At 32.2% G+C, this 24,053-nt stretch overlaps 3 protein-coding genes and 1 long non-coding RNA gene across 6 annotated transcripts in view; 1 reads left to right on the top strand and 3 right to left on the bottom strand.

The window, feature by feature from the left end:
• Positions 1–14,048, bottom strand: part of LOC145307381 (uncharacterized) — a 37,010-nt gene extending 22,962 nt beyond the window's left edge. For both annotated transcript variants that reach the window (XM_080149800.1, XM_080149801.1), the window contains exon 1: positions 13,823–14,048. In XM_080149800.1, the coding sequence (XP_080005926.1) occupies positions 13,823–13,987 (165 nt within the window). In that variant the 5' untranslated portion in view covers positions 13,988–14,048. The remainder of the gene's footprint in view (positions 1–13,822) is intronic.
• LOC145307295 (uncharacterized) lies at positions 810–3,238 on the top strand. The gene is made up of 7 exons (XM_080149656.1): positions 810–907; positions 1,184–1,225; positions 1,406–1,519; positions 1,904–1,994; positions 2,308–2,376; positions 2,782–2,835; positions 3,115–3,238. The coding sequence occupies exons 1-7, from the start codon at positions 855–857 to the stop codon at positions 3,178–3,180; spliced, it is 489 nt and encodes a 162-aa protein (XP_080005782.1). The 5' UTR covers positions 810–854; the 3' UTR covers positions 3,181–3,238.
• LOC145307365 (uncharacterized) lies at positions 5,043–10,829 on the bottom strand. Its single transcript, XR_013875418.1, has 3 exons — positions 10,744–10,829; positions 9,072–9,152; positions 5,043–5,689 (listed from the first exon to the last, which is right to left on the bottom strand). It is a non-coding gene; the product is annotated as an uncharacterized LOC145307365 (long non-coding RNA).
• A 7,396-nt stretch (positions 14,049–21,444) lies between the features above and the next one.
• Positions 21,445–22,889, bottom strand: LOC145307086 (uncharacterized). Of its 2 annotated transcripts, XR_013875297.1 has the most exons (4): positions 22,720–22,889; positions 22,467–22,559; positions 21,815–22,192; positions 21,445–21,656 (listed from the first exon to the last, which is right to left on the bottom strand). XR_013875297.1 is itself a non-coding variant. In XM_080149421.1 (3 exons), exons 1-3 carry the CDS (start codon positions 22,882–22,884, stop codon positions 22,070–22,072), a joined length of 381 nt encoding a protein of 126 aa, XP_080005547.1. In that variant the 5' UTR covers positions 22,885–22,889; the 3' UTR covers positions 21,445–22,069. The 2 variants fall into 2 exon arrangements, 1 of the variants encoding a protein (XP_080005547.1); XM_080149421.1 differs by having other exon boundaries at positions 21,445–22,192.
• Between the last annotated feature and the right edge of the window lie 1,164 nt (positions 22,890–24,053).

The raw sequence follows: 24,053 nt of genomic DNA, 5'->3' as shown, positions 1-24,053 counted from the left end.
GGCTAGTGGGGCAAAAAAAACCAAACACTAAAATTTTAAGTTAAGAGTGTAATTTTTAAGATATCGAGCTGATTATTTAGATGGAAGCTTTTATTGCATAAATGAGTTGATTAGCCATCCCATATTTCATTTTGCACTTTACTTCTATGGGCTTGTAAGCTCAAAACTTATAAATTTTGTATTTGGTGGGGTTGTTTTACCCCAAAAGTCCCTAGAAGTAAAGTGCTAAAATGAAATATGGGGTGGCTAATCAACTCATCTATGTAATAAAAGGTTCCATTTAAAAAATCAGCTCGTTATCTTAAAAAATAAGCTCATAACTTAAAATTTTAGTGTTTTGGGGGGTATTTTGCCCCACGAGCCCCTAGAGGGAAAGTACTTAAATTCAATTTTCAAAGTTTTACAGGTAGATCCAATCATATAAAAGAGTTTACAAAAAGAATTAGGTTGATAACCATAAAAACAAGCCCAAACGGCCAGGCCAAAATTTGAAACTGAAATTTCATTTCCTATAACTGTACAAACTTCCCCCCCCCCCCCTTAACTCAAGCTTCGGTATATTTCAAGAAAAATGGCGGCAGGACCGCTGCTCCTGCCGTTCACCGAAATTTACTGAATTTTTATTTCCTATAACTGTACAAACTCCCCGCCCCCCCTCTTACTTATTGACACAACCAAAAAGATTTTACCCAAAATAAATCTAAAAATAAGGGAGTAACACTCATAACAAAATTACTGGCAAGTCATGTCACGAGTCACTTCATTTCTTACCGCCCCCCCCCCCTTTTTTTAAATTTTCTTAAAAAAAAATAACTAATTTTTGTCAAATAAAATATACTTTTTTTCAAAGAAAAATGGCCGAACTTGATATAAGCAGTGATGTTTATAGTGGTTTGGATACAGCAAGGTAATTATTTGTAAAACAAGGATAACAACATTCAAAATACTTAAGTGCGTCAATATAAAGTCTAACTTATAATAGTTACCTACACCTTAAAAGTAACATGATGTATTTCAATCTTTCTTTGAGTCTGTCTAAATCGAAAGACCTTAAAACCAAACCATGGAACCATTATGGTTCCCCTAACCCCTCCTTATAAATTATAAAACAGAGCGAATTCACTGATAAAACTTTAAAGTTATAAATAAATTGATCAGTACTAAATGAAAACTTTTATTATAGCGAGGATGGCGAGGAATCAAATGAACACAAGGAACATAAGAGGTATTTCTAATTTAACATAAAACATGATATATTGAGCATTACAAACAGACTGACAGAGCTTATTGGTTTATCTCTAATAACAGCAGATTAAATTTAATAGTACCCAGGGATTGACAGTCAAAGTTTGATTAAATCATTTCTTAACATAAATGATAGTTGTAACTATTCTCTCTTTTTAAGAACCCAGCAACCTAGACAAGAAAAAAGCTTGGACATTCAAAAAACAAATAGGCGTAAAAAGAGGAGTCTCCCTACTGAAAACCTGTGCAGCAGTGTTAGAAGTACGAGAAAAAGGTAAACTAAATTTTTCATTGTTTACATTAGTTAACTTATTTGTTTAACATGAATGGGATAGTTCTAAAAAGTGTTGTAAGTTAACAAAAGAAATAATTCTTCATATGTTTTTGTACATTGACGGAATCTATAAATTAACTTTAAGTATAATTTGTAAAACTTCCATCTTTTAAAATAATTGATGCTTCAAAAAGCATTGTTCTGAAACATAAAACATGAATGTTATACATTTTTATTGGATAATAACTTTTTTTTAACGAAAATTGCTAAAAGCTATTACAGATGTCGTAGAATGTATATTGCATAGAGCGCCATTTTATCAATTTACTAGTTATAAAAATCTTCAAGATGGGCTACATTATATTACACATTGTTTTTGCTTAGATCGACGGCAAAACGATTGGCTGATGAAATGTCGCCACTCAGATCTTTCAAGAAGAAAAAAGGCAGACCAGCGAAGAAGTCTAGGTATAAAGTAGGTTACATCATTTAATTTTATTCTAATTTAATTTTGAAAATATTAGTTAGGTAGGTATTAAAACAATAATTCTCTCAAATATAAAATGAAAATAAAAGTTAAGTTGACAATAATTTCATTAAGAAGGGAAAGTGTCACTTTCAAAAGTGTATCTAATTATTTTAATAATCATTCCAGTGGAATGATTTCCAGCTACATCTTCAGTAAGTTCAAACTTGCATTACTTTTTCAGATTGTAAAAAAAAGTAACAGAATAAATAAATGTATGCAAAGTTTCATATTCTTTACAATTTATATATTATTTTATTAGAATGAGTGCCCTATGTGCAAGAAAGCCTTCAACACTGTGAGTTACATGAGAAAACATATTAAAAAATTGGTAATATTTGTTGATGTGTAACTTTCAAAAACTCTGGATAATTCGAACTAAGGATGTAAACACTTTCCCAAAAATGAATATCATTCCCTCTAGTGCAACACACAAAAACTGCCAAATTAATTAAGTTGTATAGTAAAATATTATTATTCAGAAGATTTATTTTTAAAAAACGTCTAAGATTGTAAATCAAATTTTGTATACAAATTTTATATCCTTTCGTAACAGACTGACACACTGCGTCATTTAGATAGGTACTGGATACTCATGGGTATATGTAGTTTTAAATATATGTCAGCTGTCTATCTTGAATAAGAGCTTAAAAAATCACGTTTCTTACTGAACATAGCTAGATAAAATCAAGTTGCTTAGGTACCTTCCTTCAGTCTAATTATAATATTTCTTAAGGTGTGCACAGAATCTCAGAATCCAAACAATTGGTTTTGTGAAGTGTGTCTAAAGGTAAAATTTGTATTACAATAGAAGACATTTCAGTACAGGATGATACCTAAATAATATAATCTTAATAAAAGGCATAAATTTCTATCTAAATCTCAGAATACTTTGTTATTTAAGTCTTAAAAATTGAGAAATTGATAGTGATTTTAATAAGTATAAAAATCTGTGTCTTTAATAATTTTTTTTGTTCCTATTATCAATCAAGTTTAGATTTAACTGATTTATGATTAATGAAAACACAACTATTAGCTAATACAAATGTATAAATATTTTTTTATTTAGAGATTTAAAACGAAGAAAGGATTCACATACCACACCAACAATGTTCATAGAAATAAAAATTTTTAATTTGTTACCAAATGGGGGGGGGGGGATGTGTCACTTTTTGAAACCAAAAGTAAAACGCGCATGATCTCAGCCCATAAAAGAGTTACAGCTCTAAAATTCGGCGCAGCAGTTGCTTTTGTGAACAAGATGTAACTGTGAAGAAACGGCGGCGGAACCGCCGTTCTCGCCGAATTTTTTTTGCCTTTTCTTGCCATAAGACAATTTTCAATCATCTGAGGTAAACTTTTTTTTCATAAATATTTCCCTTATATTTTCACTTGACACTTGTAGATTTAAACTTGCAATTTTTTTTAATATTGACATGTTTGAAATATTACAAGTGTCACATGAAAATATAAGGAAATTTTTATGAGAAATAAAAGTTTATCTCAGATGATTCAGAACTGTCCAATTTGACGGGAAACGGCTGTTTTCGGCGGGAGCGGCGGTTCCGCCCCCATTTCTTCACAGTTTGTTATTTCTTCAGAAAAGCAACTGCTGTTTCAAATTTTAGAGCTGTAACGCTTTTATAGGCTGAAATTATGCGCGTTTTACTTTTGGTTTCAAAAAGCGTCACATCCGCCCCCCCCCCATCCCCCCTTGTTATTATTGTTATAGTTTCTATTTTTGTTTATTGTTATTAAATAAAAAATCATAAATTTGGTTGAGACTTATAACACTAGCAAAGCTACTTTACAGGAAATGTTCGTCTGTGAAATGTTTTAGTGGAAACATCATTTTCTCAAATGTTTCTGTCAATATAAAATAAGAAAAAATTACTGCCGTTTAGAAAAATAAAATCCTTTTGGTTGAGTCAATCATTATCCAAAGTTTTGGTATGTATCATAAAAATAGTGACAAAACCACCACAACTTCCGTTGTCTGACGCCGCCAATTTTTTAATGGAATATTTTTTACTGACCCACCAAAAAAGATTATACTTAAAATACTGTACTTTGTTGTCCCAGGAATCAGTATGCCAAAAATCAAATCACTCGGATATTTAGATCACAAAAAAAATTTTTGTCAATAAAGTAAAAAAAATAACATTCTTGTAATGATTATATAATTCCTACGCATTCTAAATCGAACCTAACTATGTACTACAGGAATCACTATAGAAATTTTGAAATCGAGAGGACAATTCTAACATGCTAAATTAACGAAAAATGCTATCTGTTCTGGACCAACCCTAATTATAGATAAGCTTCGCTTTTAAAAGGTAGGTATCTTTATAAATTTGTGCTTTGCTTGCAGTTTAAAAAAATTTCAAGACTAATCAATTTTAAACTTCATAATAATCCTTATAATAAAGTAGCAGGATGTCTGTCGGTATGTTAGTACCGAGGGGTCTCGCAAACCACTGAACTAATTTAGTCCTTCTTGACAGGGTAGCTTCGCATAGGTCGTTATATCTATTTTGGGGGAGAGTATTACCACCCTCGTCCCTCACAAGAGAAATCGACAAAAAATACCAAAAATTTGAAAGGGATAGTTGCATGAATTGCGTTTAGGAAGCTTGATTACAAGCATAAGTTATAAAAATACAAACAAACATTTATAATTTTGTAACACAATAAATAGCAATCAATTACCTAGGAACCAACAAATTATGCTGTTTTTTTTTGTGAAAACAAGACAGTTATTTAGGTTGCATATATCCAAATAAATATTTTCAAGTCTTAATATTTTTTTTATTCATATTTATCAAATATGTTCAATAGATTGATCAGAAAAAATATACTGTTCACTAAATTCAAGCTTGATTGCACTTCGTGCCACTACAGGCCTCTAGGAGACGTCGCTGTTAAATATATCTACACATAATAATTTGTCAAATATGCAGACATTTAAAATTATAGAGTAGCTTGATACTTTTAAAGATAAAACTATAGGTATAAAGTTTAGGTAACTATTATTTCAAAATCTAGGATAGAATTACAATTATACAACACAAAAATGCATTAGAAATTTACAATTGTTAACGGTTGTTGGGGGGTGCAAGGCACACCATCTCATATCAATCAAAATTGGCATAATTGGCATAAAATTGACACACAAACGAGAGCAAGTGAGTTAATGCAACTTCTAGCAGTGATACAAATTCTTTTGTTGTTGAATATACCAGGTTTTTATTTAATTAAAATTGATTTATGCCATATATTTATCAAAAGGAATAATACTATACAGCAGTGTAATTAATATTTATTTACCTTCTATAGCATTTAATGATGTTTTTGCGGTTGTTTTTTGGACTCAACAAAACAAGTGATACCTAGGTATTTTTTCAACAAACATACAAAAAAAGATTTAACATCACATCAGGAAGGTGCTTAACATCAACATTCGGTTCCGTTTGTGCATAGTCTCTTGGTTGCAAAAAAATGTAACAAATTTTTTTTTTAATAAATAGGTAATTTTGACAAAGCTAATGAGAAATGCTTCTCCCCTCCTTACTGTATAAACACATTTTAAGAAATAAAGTTCTGACCAATAAGATGAAAAGGTTCTGAAGGAAGTTGACTGAAACCTGAAAAATAATTAGTTTTAAAATTTTGTTTAAAAGACGAAATAGGTACCTACGTATTTCTACACAAAAACATACAAAAAGACAAGTATAGTAGTAGTTATATCTGTTTGTTCATTTCAGATATCGCTAAAGAGCTGATTGAAATCTGACCTAAACATAGGTTCTTGGGTGGTTTTATGTGCCAAATCGCTAGGAAGATAATGTCACTTTTACGGTCGAGGAGGGTGTGTGTGTGTGGGGGGGGGGGGGGGGATGGATAGCACTGAACGCTATAACCAAATGACTTTAAATATTGGTGTGCCACATAACTACTTTGCAGCCATAAGGTATTTTCTAATCTGTACATTTCCGGACATGTGAAAAATGCAATCCATACAAAAATCCGTACATTTTCAGTAAAAATCCGTACATTTTACCTTCCTCCAGTATACACACTTAGATATATTATCATTATATTTAAGTACAGGGGACCTGTCTGTTTGTACCAAAGGATCTTGCTAACTGCTCAACCGATATGGTTCTCCTATGCAGGGTAGCTTCTCATAATTCCTGGGGAGGTTTAACAATATTTTGAGGGAGGGTACCACCACCCTCCCAAGAGAAATCGGCCTTACATTACACCTCCCTAAATTTAAAGAAAAAAATCTTTAATAACTGAGATTTAAAAAATTTGGTTATCAAATTCAACACCCCCCCCCCCCCCCTCTTTAAGTGCCCCTAGAGGTCTCTAGGAGCGTAGCTGCAAGTCCTTGAAATATTTAATTTATTGTTTGAATCTGAAGTTAAAAGGGAGGAGTAGGTTGCGCTAAAAATCCGTAAAGGTTGTGAGTTTTAAGTTAACAAGGATGACAACATCCATAAATAGCAAAGCACAAAAATCATGTATGGGAATACGTACAAGTAGATTTAAAAATTTATTGGAGAAAATAAACATATATTTAGTATAATGATATTGATGACGGTCAATTTTTGAAAATCTGACCATAAACACCAAAGATATTGTGAAAAATATAAAGAATACCTAGCCTAAAACCTGCTAAAAAGCGGTCCGACCGCCATTGAAGTTTTATATTTAATTGTGCTCCTTAATAATGGGAATGTTGTCATAAAATTCCAGCCTTTTATTTTTTATAGGAGCCGAGAAAATCACGTTACCTCCAAACTTAAACAGACGGACATGTCAAATTAAAGAGTAGCTTAGGTACTAAAAACAGTAGGTAGCAGAACGATAAAAATTTATGTTAACTTAAAAAAAAATTTGTCTATAGTTCTTTTCAATAAGAAATACATATAACCTACTCCTCCCTTTACAATCTAAAATTTGAAATGTTTGAAATGTATTAGGTGTAGGGAGGGAGGGAGGGGACAATGTGCTGATTATTACACTAGTCCCAAGTTTTATAACAATGTTTTCGTATTTATTTGGCTTAAAGGCTGTGGGGGGGACTTCTAAAGAATTATGATTTGTTGTTCATTAAATTGAATGTTTAAACGTTTCAACCACTAATTATTATCTACAAAAGAGGTTTATTTTGTATATTGTCATTTGGGAATGTACATGAATTTATTGGCATTTGTCATATCCCTTTAGATACAAAATGATAAAAAATTAAAATAAGACTTAAAATGATCAATTATAAGGTTATGGGTATTACTGCGTTAATATGGTACCCAAGCCCATTCAATTTATTGGGTACTTCTATAATAGTTACTTTATTATAGCTTCGATTAGGTACAGCTATAGCTTCGATTAGGTACAGCATCATATTATGGACAATTTTCAAAGAATATTAAAATAAAATAATAAAATAAATTCCAATTATGTTTGGAGCTGACAAAACTGGTTTTAATCTTGATTTTTTTTATATTTTATTTTCCGCGGATATCTGTCAGAAAAGCGCTGCGATAAATACCTACCTATTTAAACATTCATTTATTATCGCTTTGATTATGTACAGCAACGTATTAAAGACAATTTTCCACGAATATTAAAATAAAAATCATAAAATAGATTTTATTAATATTTTAAAATATTATTTCATGGAAAATAAATCTGAATAGTTTTCAGCAGCGCTGAAGTAACAGGATGTCTCTGTCAAGTGTGTATGCCTTAAGATTTACCTAGCCCCAGGACCGATATAGTTCATTCTTTAAATTAAATTTTCTTATACGTCCTTGAAAGATTAATAATTTTTTTTTGGAAGGGTTCTTCAACCCTCCTAAGAGAAATCGTCCCTGTAAAAAATTTAACCATAAACCCATAAAGTGCAGTGGAGGGTCTAGGGAACGTAGCCGCTGCACCATTAAATATTTTCGCACATAAAGGTGAGAAATAAGGTAGGTTGAAAGCTAGGAGGGAAGGGAGGAAACATTGGACTATTTTTTACACTAGTCCCAAAAGTTTTATAATAACGTTTTCTTATTTGTTAGCTCAACAACATTGGGGACTTTTAATGAATTTTAATTGGTTGGTTCATTAAGTTGAGTGTCCAAATATTTCAACCACTAATTGTGATCTACAGAAGGGGTACTTTTGTGTAAAATTATTGGGTACATCAATTTATTGGTCATTGTCTTTTCCCTTTAGTTCCATTTTGAGTATTTATACATATGACGATAAAGAGAGGGAAGAGGCGGAAGTGACACTTTTTGAAACCAAAACTAAAAGTCAAAAGATCTCAACTAAATAAGGAGTTAAGGCTCTTAGATTTTGAAAGGAAGAAAACGGCATCGGAACCACCGCTCCCGCCGAAAACCGCCGTTTCTTTTTTTTGAGTCTTTTCTTGCAAAATTAGACAATTTTCAATCATCTGAGATAAACTTTTTTTCATAAAAATTTCCCTTATATATTGAACGGCATCATACTTCTACTAAAACTACACTTCTCTTCTCCTGCATTAGCAGCCTTCCACTTTCCTTTCATTCCTTATATTTTAATTAAATTAAGGTAGCATCGTCGTAATATAACATTCATACTGATACAATTGATAAGACCTATGCCCACTCTTTCCCTCCATGTAAATGTAACTTGTAAATATTAAAATATTTTACTTTATTCAATCATTAAGACCAGAACACACATTCTAAAACCTACGTACCTACAATATGACATCATTAAAACTACAAACTTAATATTTTCAAATTCAAATCCGTACATTCCGTACACAAAAAAAAATCCGTACCATCCATTTATCTTTTGGCAATTTTATTGGAAATCCGTACATTGTGACCACCCTGTAACTATAGTATCCGCAATTTTTTACATTCATGGACAAACATTAGTAGCCATTGAGCATCCCCCCCCCCAAATAGTTTTTAAGGTGTTACTCAAAGATCACCCAATTTAATTCTTTTCAAAAAGGCTATATATAAAAACAGTTACCTGTAGGAGATGCAAAGTTGCCAAAAGGAGTCAAATTTCTGAGGGGAAACATTCATTAGATGGCATCTCGGAGTCACAGTTCTAAATATTTTGTTAATATAATTGAATGTTTAAGGATGATTTTTTATTACAATCCCCCCCCCCCCTCTTCCTTTACAGTGTTTTATTAAAGGAATAAAAGTATTTCTTAATTTAACCCACTTGCTCTTGACAGAAATCAAACACTATATCTTATTTCCTTCATTGGCTTAGGGAACTTTGTATAAGAAAATCATTTAGAATTTTTCAACAAATAATGCCTCAAAAACCTCGCTTAACTAGGGAACTTTAAAAACAGCTAGCTCCTAGTACGTAAATCATTAGAACCTTAATTGAATGGTCTAAAAGGAATCTGCAATGACCAATAACTAACAAGAATAGTTTTCCTGAATACCGATGCCTTTTAGAAATAAAAAAAGATTTCTGACCTTTCATGAAAAGGCATACAAACCTATAGAGAGGGGGGGGGGGGGGGGAGGTGGTGGAGACTTTTACACTTTCACGTGAACAGTGTGCTCTGATTCTCATGTACAAGATAGAGCTCTAAAAAAATTTGCTATGGGTCAGTCTAGGAATATTCTAACTGCAAAACTTTGAATTTTATAATTTGGCAGTTTAGCGGCTGACGGGTAGCCGCAAAATTGCCACTAGATGATATTTTTTAGCTATAATCATGAATTTTGGACATGTAATCTTATCTTTATTGGTTTATTTTGGTTAATTATGAGGAAATTTATCAATAGTAACAAAAAAACTGTTGATCTTCAAACTCCCAGCCACTGTGAAGAAACCGCAGTTAACCACCGAATTTTATTTTGACCTTTTCTTGCCATCTTGCCATCAATCATCTGAGATAAACTTTTTTATTAAAATTATTTTTTTCAATTGACTTGGCAGTTACAATATTCCTAGACTGACCCATAGCAAAAAATTTCAGAGCTCTATCTTGTATAGGGGCTTCAGAGCACACTGTTCGCGTGAAAGTATACAAAGCCCCCCCCCCCTTCCTTTCCTTGTATTGCCTCTAAAATCAGCTAGAAATTAATATAAAAAACGTTTATTTTAGATCTTTTAAATAAGGTTCTAATAATATGTGGGCTGAGACTTGGCTGCCAGCAATTTGCCAAAGGATATTAAAACAATCGTACACCCAAACAGTTGGTACAACTAAGTACATTCATATAGAGAGAAAATGACCAAATCTCGAGTTGATGCTTAAATAGGGTTTAGAAAAGTATAGTATCACCGCCCCCCCTCCTCCATCTATTAATAACTCATCGAGAGTCCAATCTTTAAGTATTTAAAGTAAAAGTTTCCAAGAAAATACCTAGGTGATGCTTTTCAGAATTAAAAACGAGATTTGGTACTGTCTTTACTTTATGTAAAAACATAAATCTACCAACAATACAAAATCTAACACAAAATAAACAAGAAACTACAGATTATTATATAAAATAGTATTTTTTTGTGTTAAGATTACGAAAGCTACTGAACCGACTGAGTTCTTCATTTTAGGAAAGCTAAGTTCTATAGGTAGTTTAACTATATTTTGAAAGGTAAAATTTTTCATAACTGGTATATGCTATTTTTATATCATTCTTAATTTTTGCGGTAAATGAAATGAAATTATTACCTTACCATGTGTGACGCTGAAAACACCTGAGTTACTTCAATTCTGACTTCATTTTTCTGAAAATTAAATAATGTGTTAGGTTTTCAGTGAAAAATTTTAACGTAAAGAATTTCTGACAGATAAACACTGAAGGAAAATCATCTTCCTACAAATAGTGGCAACTTTTGTGTATAGATCAAAACTAGTTATTATTGTTTTTACATATATATAATTTGTTGTAATAACTAATAATTCTCAGGGATCTAAAGGGATAAGACAATGGCCGATAAATTGATGTACATCTCCAGTGATTCTGGATTAAGTGGTTGAAATGTTTGAACACTCAAATTAACCCATTATCTGCTCTGGTAACACATCAATGTAAAAAAATATAAACTGCGTCCAAATTAAATTCATGTGGTCAAAAACGGGTTAAAAAAAAACTTCATAAGATAAATATTAAATTTCATTGCCTGAATATAAGTAATTCAGAGTCATCTTAATAAAACATCTCCTTCCTACCTAATGTGCCAATCAAACCCTCGGGAATGGCAAAAACTGGCGCCATTAATGGGTTAACCAAACAATCAAAGAGCAATATAATCCCCAGAAGTTGTTAATCCAAATAATAAGATAACGTTGAAATAAATAATTGGGGATTAGTGAATTAAACAGCCCATTGTCCCCTTCTTTCCTGATTATTTATTTCTTCACTGCATACCGGCCGATTACCGACAGTTACAAAAACTCAACTTACTAAACTTTCACTTTCTATTTTATATTAAAAATTAAAATGCTAAGAAAGCTAGGCTACATGCGGCGTTGCTTAAAAAAAGAATTAAGAACAGGGTTGACAATTTTTTTTGTATGGTTTTAATTTTTAACTATTTTTGAAGAAAAGAATATTTCAATAAAAAATTTATTTAAATGCTGATTTAAAAATTGTATAATATTATATTACTTTAAATGATAGGTATATGCTTCAAATTGTTATTTTTTCTTGTCACTAAATTAATGGTAAACGTTAAATAAACTTTAAAATTCAAGCGTGTTGTTGTTGTATTGGTATTTTTAATAAAATATTTATGTATTATTCAAGTCAGCTGTCCAGCTGATTCACCAAAATAAAGAAGGGGAAGCTATCAAAAAAGGGAAGAGTGTAAGCGCTAGCCTTAATGTATTCCGAACCCAAGAAAAAATTACTGTTTCTGACACAGTAGATTTATGGGGTCAATTATGTTATGTAATTTTAATGGCTCATTTGACTTTTCCAAAAACAAAATGATTTCTTTTATCAATTTCTCTGTACCTGGTTCATATTTTAATGTATAATTTACAGCTACAGATACCTTAACGGTTAGGAAAAGTCAAGAACTATGTGAAAAAGTTTAATTTTAGCTATAATGAGAGAAAAAGGCAATTTAATGCACATTTTATATAATACGGAAAATTTCTTCCTTTCCCCGTACCTTATAAAAATCGGCGGAAAAAGCCGTTTTTTAAGCGAACAAAAGCGCGTTTTGCTCTATCTGTGAGATATTATGAATGAGATTATGTTAAGATTTGATATTAAGATGAGAAAAATTCTCGTTCACAGTCCCTTTAACAACATCTAGGTCTCCATACAGGAATCTACTGGTAACAGTACCTAGTACATGCAGTACACTCTTTCTGACAGAAATACTGTATAACAGTCTACTGTATTCTTGATGGATAGTCTGCAGGTTTGTCAGAATTTAGTCATAAATCTTATATCGAACACATAATATTTCTGAAAAGTGTCACATAATCTGGTATTAGTAATAACAATTACTAAAAATACCTTTATCTAATAAGCTACTTCTTTATCTAAGTTCTTCTGGACTTTGGGTACTTATTGAATATTACTCAAAGATAGCTGTCTTCTCTTTACTGTTGGCATTTTGATTTGTTACATAAATCACAAGAAAATAAATTGATCACACAAATTTAAGTAAATAATTATATTTATATAAGGCAAGATATATGCCCAGTTCACAAACAACTTTTAGAGGTCCACCAATTTATTCTGTAGGTCAATGCAAACTAGTACAACTAACAAATGCCTTTATAAAATCGGTCAACCTAAAGCTTCCGTAGGTCAACCTAAAATTTCCAAGGTCGACCTAAGTATTTTGTGAACTAGGCTATGATTTAATGAAACAATTTACACAAGAACAGTCAATAACTATAATTATAGTAACCTAATATCTTTCCAACTTTCTTTGGTGATTTGCAAGATCCAAATACTTGTAAGGATAGATTCCAAATTTATCAAAAGTTAAGGCTTTAGCAATTATCAGTTGCTCCAGTGACCAAGGGTTGGTGGTTTTTGTGCATCTGTAATCCATGGGTTCAGCTTAAAATTTAAATTTTGAAAATTCTGCATCCAACATATAGAAATAGTCACAGAATCTTTTTTGTCTTAGTATCATGACCAATAAACCAAGTAATTTTCATTCTAAAAGGTAATTGTTTGAGAGAAACAAAAAAAATTAGCCATCTATCTTGAACTGCCACTATGAAATGCATGTGGAGACACCATTAAAAAAACTAATGGGAGTCCCACAGTGTAGTGATTAACGCACTACGCTGTGGTTGGAAGAGACTGAGATCCAAGTCCCAACTTAGACTTTACACTTGGTTGACAAATATTATTGCAATTTGTCAGGTTATGATCACGCAACCTTCCCTGAGATGCCCTAAGGTTGTAAGGAGGGAGATTTGTAGTAAGTTAGGATTCTACCAATCAAACAACTTTAACCATGCTTTCCCTCTTCCATGCTCCTCGTATGAGAGTGCCTTTAATTAGGGTGGCTTAATATGGAACAACTGCCAAAACTCTAGACCGTCATAATTAAGTAGCTTTCACAAGAATTGCAGGTCAGCTTGTAATGTAGCATAGAATACAATCAGCTATGCGAGTAGCTTACCAATCTAAGATTGCCAAAGGATTCTCACTTCCAGTCTCCGTGTGCATCTGAATCCTAACTTCAGAGAATCAAGGCTACAACAACAACATTAAAAAACCTAACAATAAAGAAAATTAATTAAGGTTTACCTAATATAAAAAGAAACTAACCTTGTCATGGTGTCGCTTGAGATCACTTGGAAACATACAGGTAAAGGTACAATCTGTCTCTGTACAATTATGCATTACTACAGGTCCACTATGGGTCACCTTTTTGTGTTTCCACATGTACTGATGAGATTTGGTGGTGAAGTCACAAAGTTCACATTTCAACATCTTTCTCTCCTTGTGCACAGTTTTGATATGAACTACAAGATTTATTTTATGAGTGGTTGTATAGTTATTAATTAAATTGTTGAATAATTATCAACTGGTTTAGGTTGAATTAATTTAGCCTGATCATATACAGCCATATTACATAGCCAATGAGGGTTTAAAATTAGATTTTCCAAGTTTTATAGATAGATCCAATCATATGAGGGCAAAATTTTATACCAAAATTTCTTTTCCTATAAGTGTACAAACTACCCCTCAACTCTTATGATTGTATTTAAAACTGTATTAACAACTCATACACTTTGGCTTAAAATACAACAAAATAATAGGGTAGCATTTTTGATTTTTGATAGAAGACTTTTTCATCCCCAGAGGGAAAAGAGAAAATTCAAGTTTTGTCATGTGATTTAAAATTGCCAAAATATATGGAATATATCAATATCTATTAATTTTGATATTTTAATGTTTTAGAAAAAATCTTTGAACAAAAAAAAAGCTTCCAATCTAAATTTTTTTACATGGATCTAGTTTCTTTGGCAAATGGAATGTCTGGATATTTAAATTCTTTCTCAGGATCCTGTTTAGCAGCTAGTTTTCTATAAAAACTATAAGTCCTAGAATCAATGAAACAACTTAAATGTATTTACTATCTATAGTTAGCATACTATTGGTTATTCTGTTTTACACCAATGACTACACCCAAAAGCATCTCAACACCCTCTTCCCGAGTCCCAATTTTATCAATAGATGGAATCATTAATATCCTGTCAGTATTTGTCTATTATTTTTAAAGTCTGTTTATTAGCAAGATTGTTTTTTTTTATCTACAGAAAGGCTAATTTTGTTTATAATAGTTGAGGATGTACACCATACCAATTTACATTAATATTAATATTAAGCGTTTTTCTAGCCATTTTTGTAGAGATATTGATTTGACAAATAAAATTTTTAATTTGTGGAAAAGGTTAAGTTTACCCATACAATATTACCAAATGTTCAAGGACTTTTCAAATTAATTAATTTTCATTTTATTGAAACTAATTGAAAAATTTAATATCTCAAGGATGACATTATTATTATGTGAAAATAAAACATTTAATACAATTTTGTCTAAACATATATTTCTGAAAGATAACTGCAATTGAAACATTGTAATATTGGCGTTGCTACAAAAGACCAACACTACAAAAGACCAACACCTACAAAAGACCAACATTCAAAAATCTTAATGCTAGAAAGTCATGGCCGCAGAACTCGGCCCCTTGGCCTGCCTAGCCACGGGCGCTCATCCCCCTTGCCTATAACCTAACCTAGCCTAACCTATGTATGAATGTTTAATGTACATTAACTTATTTATACTTTAGAATTTTGTGGATTTTACAAAAAGTGGTTGGTAGATTTTTTTCAAATTCTTAATATTTTTTACAATATTTAGGTAAGGTTAGGTTAGGTTATAGGAAAGGGGGCCTTATAATAAATCTTTAATACTTTATTAATAAATCTGATGTTTAAATAACAATATACAAGTGTTGGTCTTTTGTGACAACACCGTAATAATAGATAATTTTTCCTGGGTTTAATTTAGTTAGATATATATATGAAATATTTTTAGATAATATCTCTATAACTTTAAAAACACTTCTATAAAGGAGGGAACTTACCTATACCTAGTAATATAATATAAGTAATATAAGCTGCTAGTAATAGTTAAATTAGCAGGGTCTAAAAAATAAAAAAGAAATTTGACTATTTTATGAAAATTTTTTTTATATATTTTAGGTATTAAACATTAGTATAATGGATGAAAATGATCTCTAGAATCTTTTATGATTTATCTTGCAAAAAATACAATGTAAAAATTCACATGAAACAAACAAATCAACTGATGTACTTCTTATAGAAAATATTTGTACAAAGTTTTATAAAAAACAAGCTTTCATAAGTCAAATAGTCTTTCACGTGGCTAAAAGTTTAATAAATTAAGGTCACATGTTTTTTTGAAAAACTCATAAGCATTGTAAGGTATTGACTTGACAAACAAAATGTTGAATTTATGGGCGGGTAGAAACTACCCATCTATTGTTAAATAATTTAGTCTAATGAAAAATTTCAATAGACCTTTCATATTAATCCAAACTTTAGGTTAAATTAAAAATATTCTTTTTATATTTATATTCTTTTAATTTTGTTTAAAATTCTTTATTAGTATGTAAGCTTAATAAGATAGATAAAATGTATGTGTTTTGTCTGCAAAAAAAGTGCAATTCTTAAAAGAAAGCTGAAAGATCCAAAACTTTTGTTTTTAATTCAGAAGTTTACATCAATTCAATTAGAATTCATGTTAAACCATAATGGGCTTAACCCTGCAGAGGTTTAGCACTACCCTGTAGCTAAATTTAATTAACCTAACTTAGGCTAACTAATGATAAGATTTCTTTTTCCTTTTATTTTACCTTTTCTTTCATTGTTTTTAAAAAGCTGGAATCTTGAAAGGTTCATTTGCCAAGAATTAAATTCTGACATCTTTTGATGATTTTTTATTAAAAATACCATTTCATGATATTATTTTCTATATAAAATTTGGCTAAATATGACTAGAACTGTCAAGAAGATAAAGATTAACATTACATTATAATCCTTTAATCATTATTACCCTCCCCAAAAATAGTTATAAACCTTCCTGTTACCTATGAGAAGCTACCCTGTTAAGGAGAACCTTATTGGTTCAGCGGTTAGTGATATCATTTGGCACAAACACACAGACAAACAGACATCCTGTTTCTTTAGCATAAATCTTCTAAATAAAATAGAAAAATCTTTGAATTTTGGTCAGTTTCAGTTTGGTGGAATGTTGATAATATCCTTTGTTTTATAACTCATAACGTTTCTATAGTAAAAAAGTACCTAGGGACAAAGATTGCATTATTTAAGGGGTCTAGATGTAAAAATCGAAGACAAAACATAAAATAACGGAGAATCTAAATTGCCTAAAGGTCTTACAAAAAAATTTTCAGCTGTCTAGCTTTTATAGAAACGGCCGTACGGACGTTTAAAGTGAAATTGACGGCTTTTTAGTCGGCAAGTTTCATCGGCTCTCACGGCTAAACGGATCGACATATTCTAGATTTTTTTGTTGGAATAACGAGTCAAAGGCTGTAGTTTTCAGGGGAAAAAAATCTCATCAATTTATCTTAACTATAAGTGGGTCAAAAATTGATCGTAAGTTGCTCTATTTTTGGCGAAAAAAAAATTAAAAATTTCCAAATTTTCCAATTGGTCAGCCATTGAGTGATCATCTTGGGTAAAATAGGGTCTAACTCTATTGGATTGGTGGAATGTTCGGCGTGGTAAGTGAGCGCGTAGTGTTATACTTATAAAAATATAGGCCGGATCCTTTTAAGTGATAGATAGTAGTGGCAGCAGGCATTGATGACATATAAAAGATGATTAAAATGGTAACTGTATAGGAGAAAATAGTTTGGCCTTTGGTTGTGAGTGTTTGTTATGTGATTTCAATGCCTGTATGGTAATATTGTTATTTGTCAAGTCTTGGTTTCCTTATAACTTGGAGACATCTATGTGTGAAGTTTTGAACTAAACAGATATTTTCACTTTTTGTTGTTGTTTACTCCCAATAGATGTAAGTGCCTAGATTGAGAATTGTATAGACCAATAGGTGACTAAAAAAACGTAATTTTTAACGTTTTTTCGACTGGGATTGTAGCTAGACTTTTATAGTAATGTAGTGGCTATAGAATAACGATGTTTTTTTTATCGTTTTTCATGGCATTTTCACGTTAAAACCGTCAAATTTAACGATACTTTTAATCTAATAAAATAGGTATTGGAAACCGGTTCTGTGAGAGAGTTTATAAAGCTGTTTTCTCATCGTTTTTAGTGCTATTTTTACGAAAGCCATAACTTTTTTCGTATCGCTTCAATATTAATGAAATTTTTTGTGTGTACTAGGAACTACTTAAACTAACTATGTTTAAAATTTCATTGATTTACGATGAAAAACTACCGAGTTACGGCCATTCAAAGTGGGATCGTGTTTTCCGTGTCGTTTAGTACCTACGGACAAACATTGCATAATTAAAGGGTTTTAAAGTTAAAAATCGAGTACGAAACATAAAAGAGCGGCGATTCTCATCTGTTTGAGGAATCTACACAAAAATTTTCAGACTTCTATCTTTATTTTAAGTGGGATTATTTTGCAAGAAGAGTTAACTTTAATTTTGTTGAAATTTAATTGATACAAAATTTAAACCTAGTAAATGAAAACTAGCATAAACCCTGCCATGTGGGTCTGCCTCCCAACCCCTTACCCCCTAACCAATAAATGAGGTCCATATTAGCAACTTAACAAGCTCTACCTAGTCAATATATCCATTGGATGAGGAACTTTTAGTTTTTCCAGTATGGCTTCGCAACCGATACATATCCGCTAGATTAGAATCGGTTCTCAGCCATACTGAAATGCATCATATTACAGACAATTTACGAAAGCGATAACTTTTTTCGTATTGCTTCAATATTAATGAAATTTTTTGTGTGTACTAGGAATTACTTAAACTAACTATGTTTAAAATTTCATTGATTTACGATGAAAAACTACTGAGTTACGGCCATTCAAAGGGGGATCGTGTTTTTTCCGTGATTTGAGGAGAGGTTTTTAGAGTTGTTTAGTACCTACGGACAAACACCGCATAATTAAAGGGTTTTTAAGTTAAAAATCGAGCACAAAGCATAAAAGAGCGGCGATTCTCATTTGTTTGAGGAATCTACACAAAAATTTTCAGACTTCTATCTTTATTTTAAATGGGTTTTTTTTTGCAAAAAAAGTTAACAATAATTTTGTTGGAATTTAATTGATACGAAATTTAAGCGTAAATAACCCATGGACAAACATCGCATAATTAAAGGGTTTTAAAGTAAAGAATCAAGCACAAAGCATAAGAGAGCGGCGATTCTAAATTGTTTAAGGAATCTACACAAACATTTTCAGACTTCTATCTTTATTTTAAGTGTGTTTTTTTTGCAAGAAAAGTTAAAAATGGCTTCGCAACCGATAAACATCCGCTAGATTAGAATCGGTTCTCAGCCACACTGAAATGCATCAAATTACAGACAATTTTCTATCAATAAATAAACCTATAATGAATAAGGCAAATTATATTAACAGGTACCCAAACTTTATCTACGGGTCTCCCTACCTTCCTATCTCCCCATACTATCACGCCTCGCTTCGCTCGGGTTTCAAGACACTAGGGGAAGCCTCGCTTCGCTCGGCATCCCCACGGCACGGACACGTTATGGCTTATCTACGGGTCTCCCTACCTTCCTATCTCCCCTTACTATCACGCCTCGCTTCGCTCGGGATTCAAGACACAGCTGATATCGAGCGTTAGCTAAATATCCGGATACCGGATATTGAAACTATCTGGATAACAGATATCCGGCTGATTTTTACTGGTGGATATCCGGTCATCCTGCCGGATATCCGGTAATTTACCAGATATCGAGCTTTAGCCGGATATCCGGCCGGATACCGGATATTGAGACTATCCAGATACCGGACATCCGGTATCCGGCCCAACCCTAGAATTATGTAATGCCCAGGTAAACTAGCATCAAGCTATACTTTGTTTATATTTTGTTTACCTGGGTATTATATAATACCCAGGTAAACTAGCACCCAGCTATACTTTGTTTATATTTTGTTTACCTGGGTATTATATAATACCCAGCCAAACTAGTACCCAGCCATACTTTGTTTATATTTTGTTTACCTGGGCACAATACCTGTTTACCTGGGTATGTATTATGTAATACCCAGCCAAACTATTACCCAGCTAATAGTAGCAATAAATTACAAAAACAAAATCAATCAATCAATCAATTTTTAATAATTTTGTTTTCCTGGGTTTTGTATTTTGTTTACCTGGGTACAACACCTGTTAAACTAGTACCCAGCTATACAAGGGTAACCCTAAAGTAGGCCTCTGTAAGCTAGAACCAAAGATCTTTAACTGTAACCAAGATACAACTTTACCTGGGTTTGTATTTTGTTTACCTGGATACAATACCTGTGTACCTGGGTATTATGTAATACCCAGCCAAACTAGTACCCAGCTATACAAGGGTAACCTTAAAGTAGCCCTCTGTAAGCTAGAACCAAAGATCTTTAACTGTAACCAAGATACAACTAACCAAAGACTACTTATAAGCACTCTATACTGCGCTACAGGGGAAGAATTACATCATAGAGTACCTTAGTAGACACTTTTGTGTTGTCAAATAACCCTAAAACCTCTTCTGAGTCCATATAGGGTCTATGTAGACTTTCCGGTAAAGACGCACATCATAGTTCCCCAAGAAAATACACTATACTTGAAATTTCACTTTATAAACATTAAATACCAAATTTGCAAAATCCATGTTTTTAGCATAACTTTTGAACGTATTGAGCTACAGAGGACTTTAACACGGCAAAATTTTTGTCTTGGTGAGTAGAACAATAGTGTCAGATGTCAACTCCTCTCTAAAATGAAGTTTAGGGGGGTGGACCAAACGGTTTTTGTTTTTGACTATGCATCATATTATAGGCATCTGTCCGACCCTTGGGGCTACCAAACCTGGTTTCAATCTTGTACAATTGTCTGTTATATCAATTAGAAACGGATTTGTCGCCAATTCAGACTTAATTGGAGGGGGAGGGGGGTCTCGTTAGGCACTTAAGCTCATTTCTCTTGCTCTTTTCTTTTAGGTTAGGTTAGGTTAGGCTAGGTTCAGACAAGTCCCACAGGATAAGAATCAATTAAAAATGGATTTGTCGCCAATTTAGAGTTGATTGAGGTGGGGGGGGGGGGGGGGGAGTGGGTCACATTAAGAACAATCCGGCCATATTATTGGTTAGAAAGTGTACAAATATACAAACTCTCCTAAAAAGCCAATAGAAAAACAGAATGGAAGAACAATCCAGCCATATTATTGTTTACCTGGGTACAATACCTGTTTACCTGGGTATTATGTAATACCCAGCCAAACTAGTACCCAGCTATACCAGGGAAACCCTAAAGTAGCCCTCTGTAAGCTAGAACCAAAGATCTTTAACCATAACCAAGATATAATTTTACCTGGGTCTTGTATTTTGTTTACCTGGGTACACTACCTGTTTACCCGGGTAATATGTAAAACCCAGCCAAACTAATACCCAGCTATACCGGGGTAACCCTAAAGTAGCCCTCTGTATGCTAGAACCAAAGATCTTTAACTGTAACCAAGATATAATTTTACCTGGGTCTTGTATTTTGTTTACCTGGGTACAATACCTGTTTACCTGGGTAATGTGTAAACCTATAATTTTGTTTACCTGGGTATTATGTAAAGCTATAATTTTGTTTATGGGCCAACCCTAATTATAGAAAAGCTTTGCTTATAAATTAAAAATACAATTGGTTATTCAAAATTTTATAGGTTTTAAAAGTAATACATATAATGTATAAAAAATAAAGTAAAAAAATACAGGAATATTAAAGATCTTTTTTCATATAAAAAAGGAGGTCCTTTATTGTGCGGATTTTCTGTAAAGATGTTTTGATTCTCTAAAACAGGAGTAGAAATTTGGAATAGCAGTTGACCTTTTAAAGTCCTGGAACACATACCTCTACGGAAAATCATACAAAACAGTATATAGTGTCCAATACAAAATGACGTCATACAATAGAAATGACCAATGATAGGCCAGTATACAATTTACCATTGGTCAATCACACTGTATACTGGCCTATCATTGGTTATTTGTATTGCATGTCAACACTATACACTGTTTTCAATAATACATTTTATGGCAAATAACATAGTGAAAGTGACGCAGCCACTTGTTAAAACCAGGGTGTACAGTTAAGAGTTTTTACTATCCGCTGGATTAGAACTGGTTCCCAACCATACGATCTGCATTATATCTGTGGAAAAATAAATACATATAAAAATATATCTAAAGTTATCTAATGTAAAAATTCTTTTTGGGACAAAACTCTCTTTATGTACATCCCTATTGATGATTAACAAAATAATATTCTACAATTGTTCATCTGTGGCCTCTTTCTTGAGTTGTATTCCGTGGGTTTTAATCATGTGCTCTTTGAGGTAATATCTCTTGGGTGTAGAATACTCACAGAGGTCACAGTCCACTTTGAAATCCTGGATAGAAACATCATTAGATAGATAGATAGATAGATAGATAGATAGATAGATAGATAGATAGATAGATAGATAGATAGATAGATAGATAGATAGATATATAGATAGATAGATAAATGGATAGATAGATGGATAGATAGATGGATAGATAGATAGATAGATAGATAGATAGATAGATGTGGAATAGATGGATAGATATAAAGATATAGAATAGATGGATAGATATAAAGATATAGAATAGATGGATAGATAGATATAGAATAGATTTGTTTACCTGGTGAACTATTTTGATATGTCTATTGAGATCTCCTTTATAACCTGCAGAGAAGTCACACAGCTCACACGCCCATCTTATTCCTTTGTGCACCTTAAAACAAAACAAAAAATATATTTTAGGGGGGTTAGGAGTGTCCCCCCCCCCCCCCCCCCCAATAAAATGGCTTAAAACTACCATAGGACCGATAGCTCTGTATAATTAGATAAAAAATATCTACTACATCAAGATACTTTGTAACAAGGAAACTAACCTTGTCATGGTGTCGCTTGAGATCACTTGGAAACATACAGGTAAAGGTACAATCTGTCTCTGTACAATTATGCATTACTACAGGTCCACTGTGGGTCACCTTTTTGTGTTTCCACATATACTGATGAGATTTGGTGGTGAAGTCACAAAGTTCACATTTCAACATCTTTCTCTCCTGCAGTCGAATTTAAAAATATTTTATACTCATTCCTATGACAACAAGGCACAGTGTTATAAGCAAAGCATCTCTATATTCAAGTATTCACATAAGTCCTTAAACATCCCAAAAATTCATCTGATTTTTAAAATACTGATTCCTAGGACAACAAGGTACAATGTTATAGGCCTGGCATCACTAAAATCAAGTCCTAAATATTCAAGTATGTCCTGGCTGTTCATTACATTAGTCCCCAAAGTTTTACAGTAATGTTATCATATTCATTGGCTTAACAGCTTTGAAGACAATTACTGAATTTTGATTGGTTAGTTTATTAAGTTGAGTGTTTAAATGTTTCAACCACTAATTTTAATCTACAAAATGGGTAATTTTGTGTACCATCCTTAGGAATGTACATCAATTTATCAGCCATTGTCTTATCCCTTTAGATCTCTGTGTATTTAAGCAGTTTTACTAAAATAGTTTTAATTTCCTTGTGTACAGTTTTGATATGAACTACAAGATTTATTTTATGAGTGGTTGTATAGTTGCACTGGTCACACATATGAGTTTCTCCTTTGTGCGTTTCTATGTGATGCCGCAGGCTAAACTGACTGTAGGTGGTAAAATTACAATCTTCACATCTTAAAATTTGTCCTTGCTGTTCCCTCTGTTTGGTGAGACATTTCATGTGGAACTTGTTGGTTCCAAGCTTTCCACAAACATCGCAAACATGGGTTTTCTTCTCAGGTTTGATCGGTGGTAGTCCGGAATGAAAATTCTTCATGTGGCTGTTGAGATTTCTTTTATATCTGGTTTTATACTGGCATTTATCACAGAGATAAACCATGCCCTCGTGTTTTGCCTTTATAGAACATGAAATATTACAGAGATTTTATGAAGATACTTATATTTTTCTCTAAAATAGGTATCAAATTTCATGTTTCACCTTTTTGCTGTGTAAAAGATTAAATTACAGCAATACTTTGAATTAAAATAACTTAAAAAGTAATAGATATAGAAAAATGTTAGAGACCTTTTTAGAAAGCTCCAATAGCTGTCAATTCAACTGTAATGTGAACGAATTTGCATGATAAACATGAAAGACAAATAAGACAATAAAGGTGGTTAGGTGAAGGTAGGACATATCATTATTTTTTCATACTCCAACTGGTTGT

The sequence above is a fragment of the Acartia tonsa genome, chromosome 15, assembly GCF_053477335.1.
Source record: "Acartia tonsa isolate MP-2025a chromosome 15, ASM5347733v1, whole genome shotgun sequence".
In the NCBI taxonomy this organism is placed as follows: domain Eukaryota; kingdom Metazoa; phylum Arthropoda; class Copepoda; order Calanoida; family Acartiidae; genus Acartia; species Acartia tonsa.
This window is presented reverse-complemented; position numbering and strand designations above follow the sequence as displayed.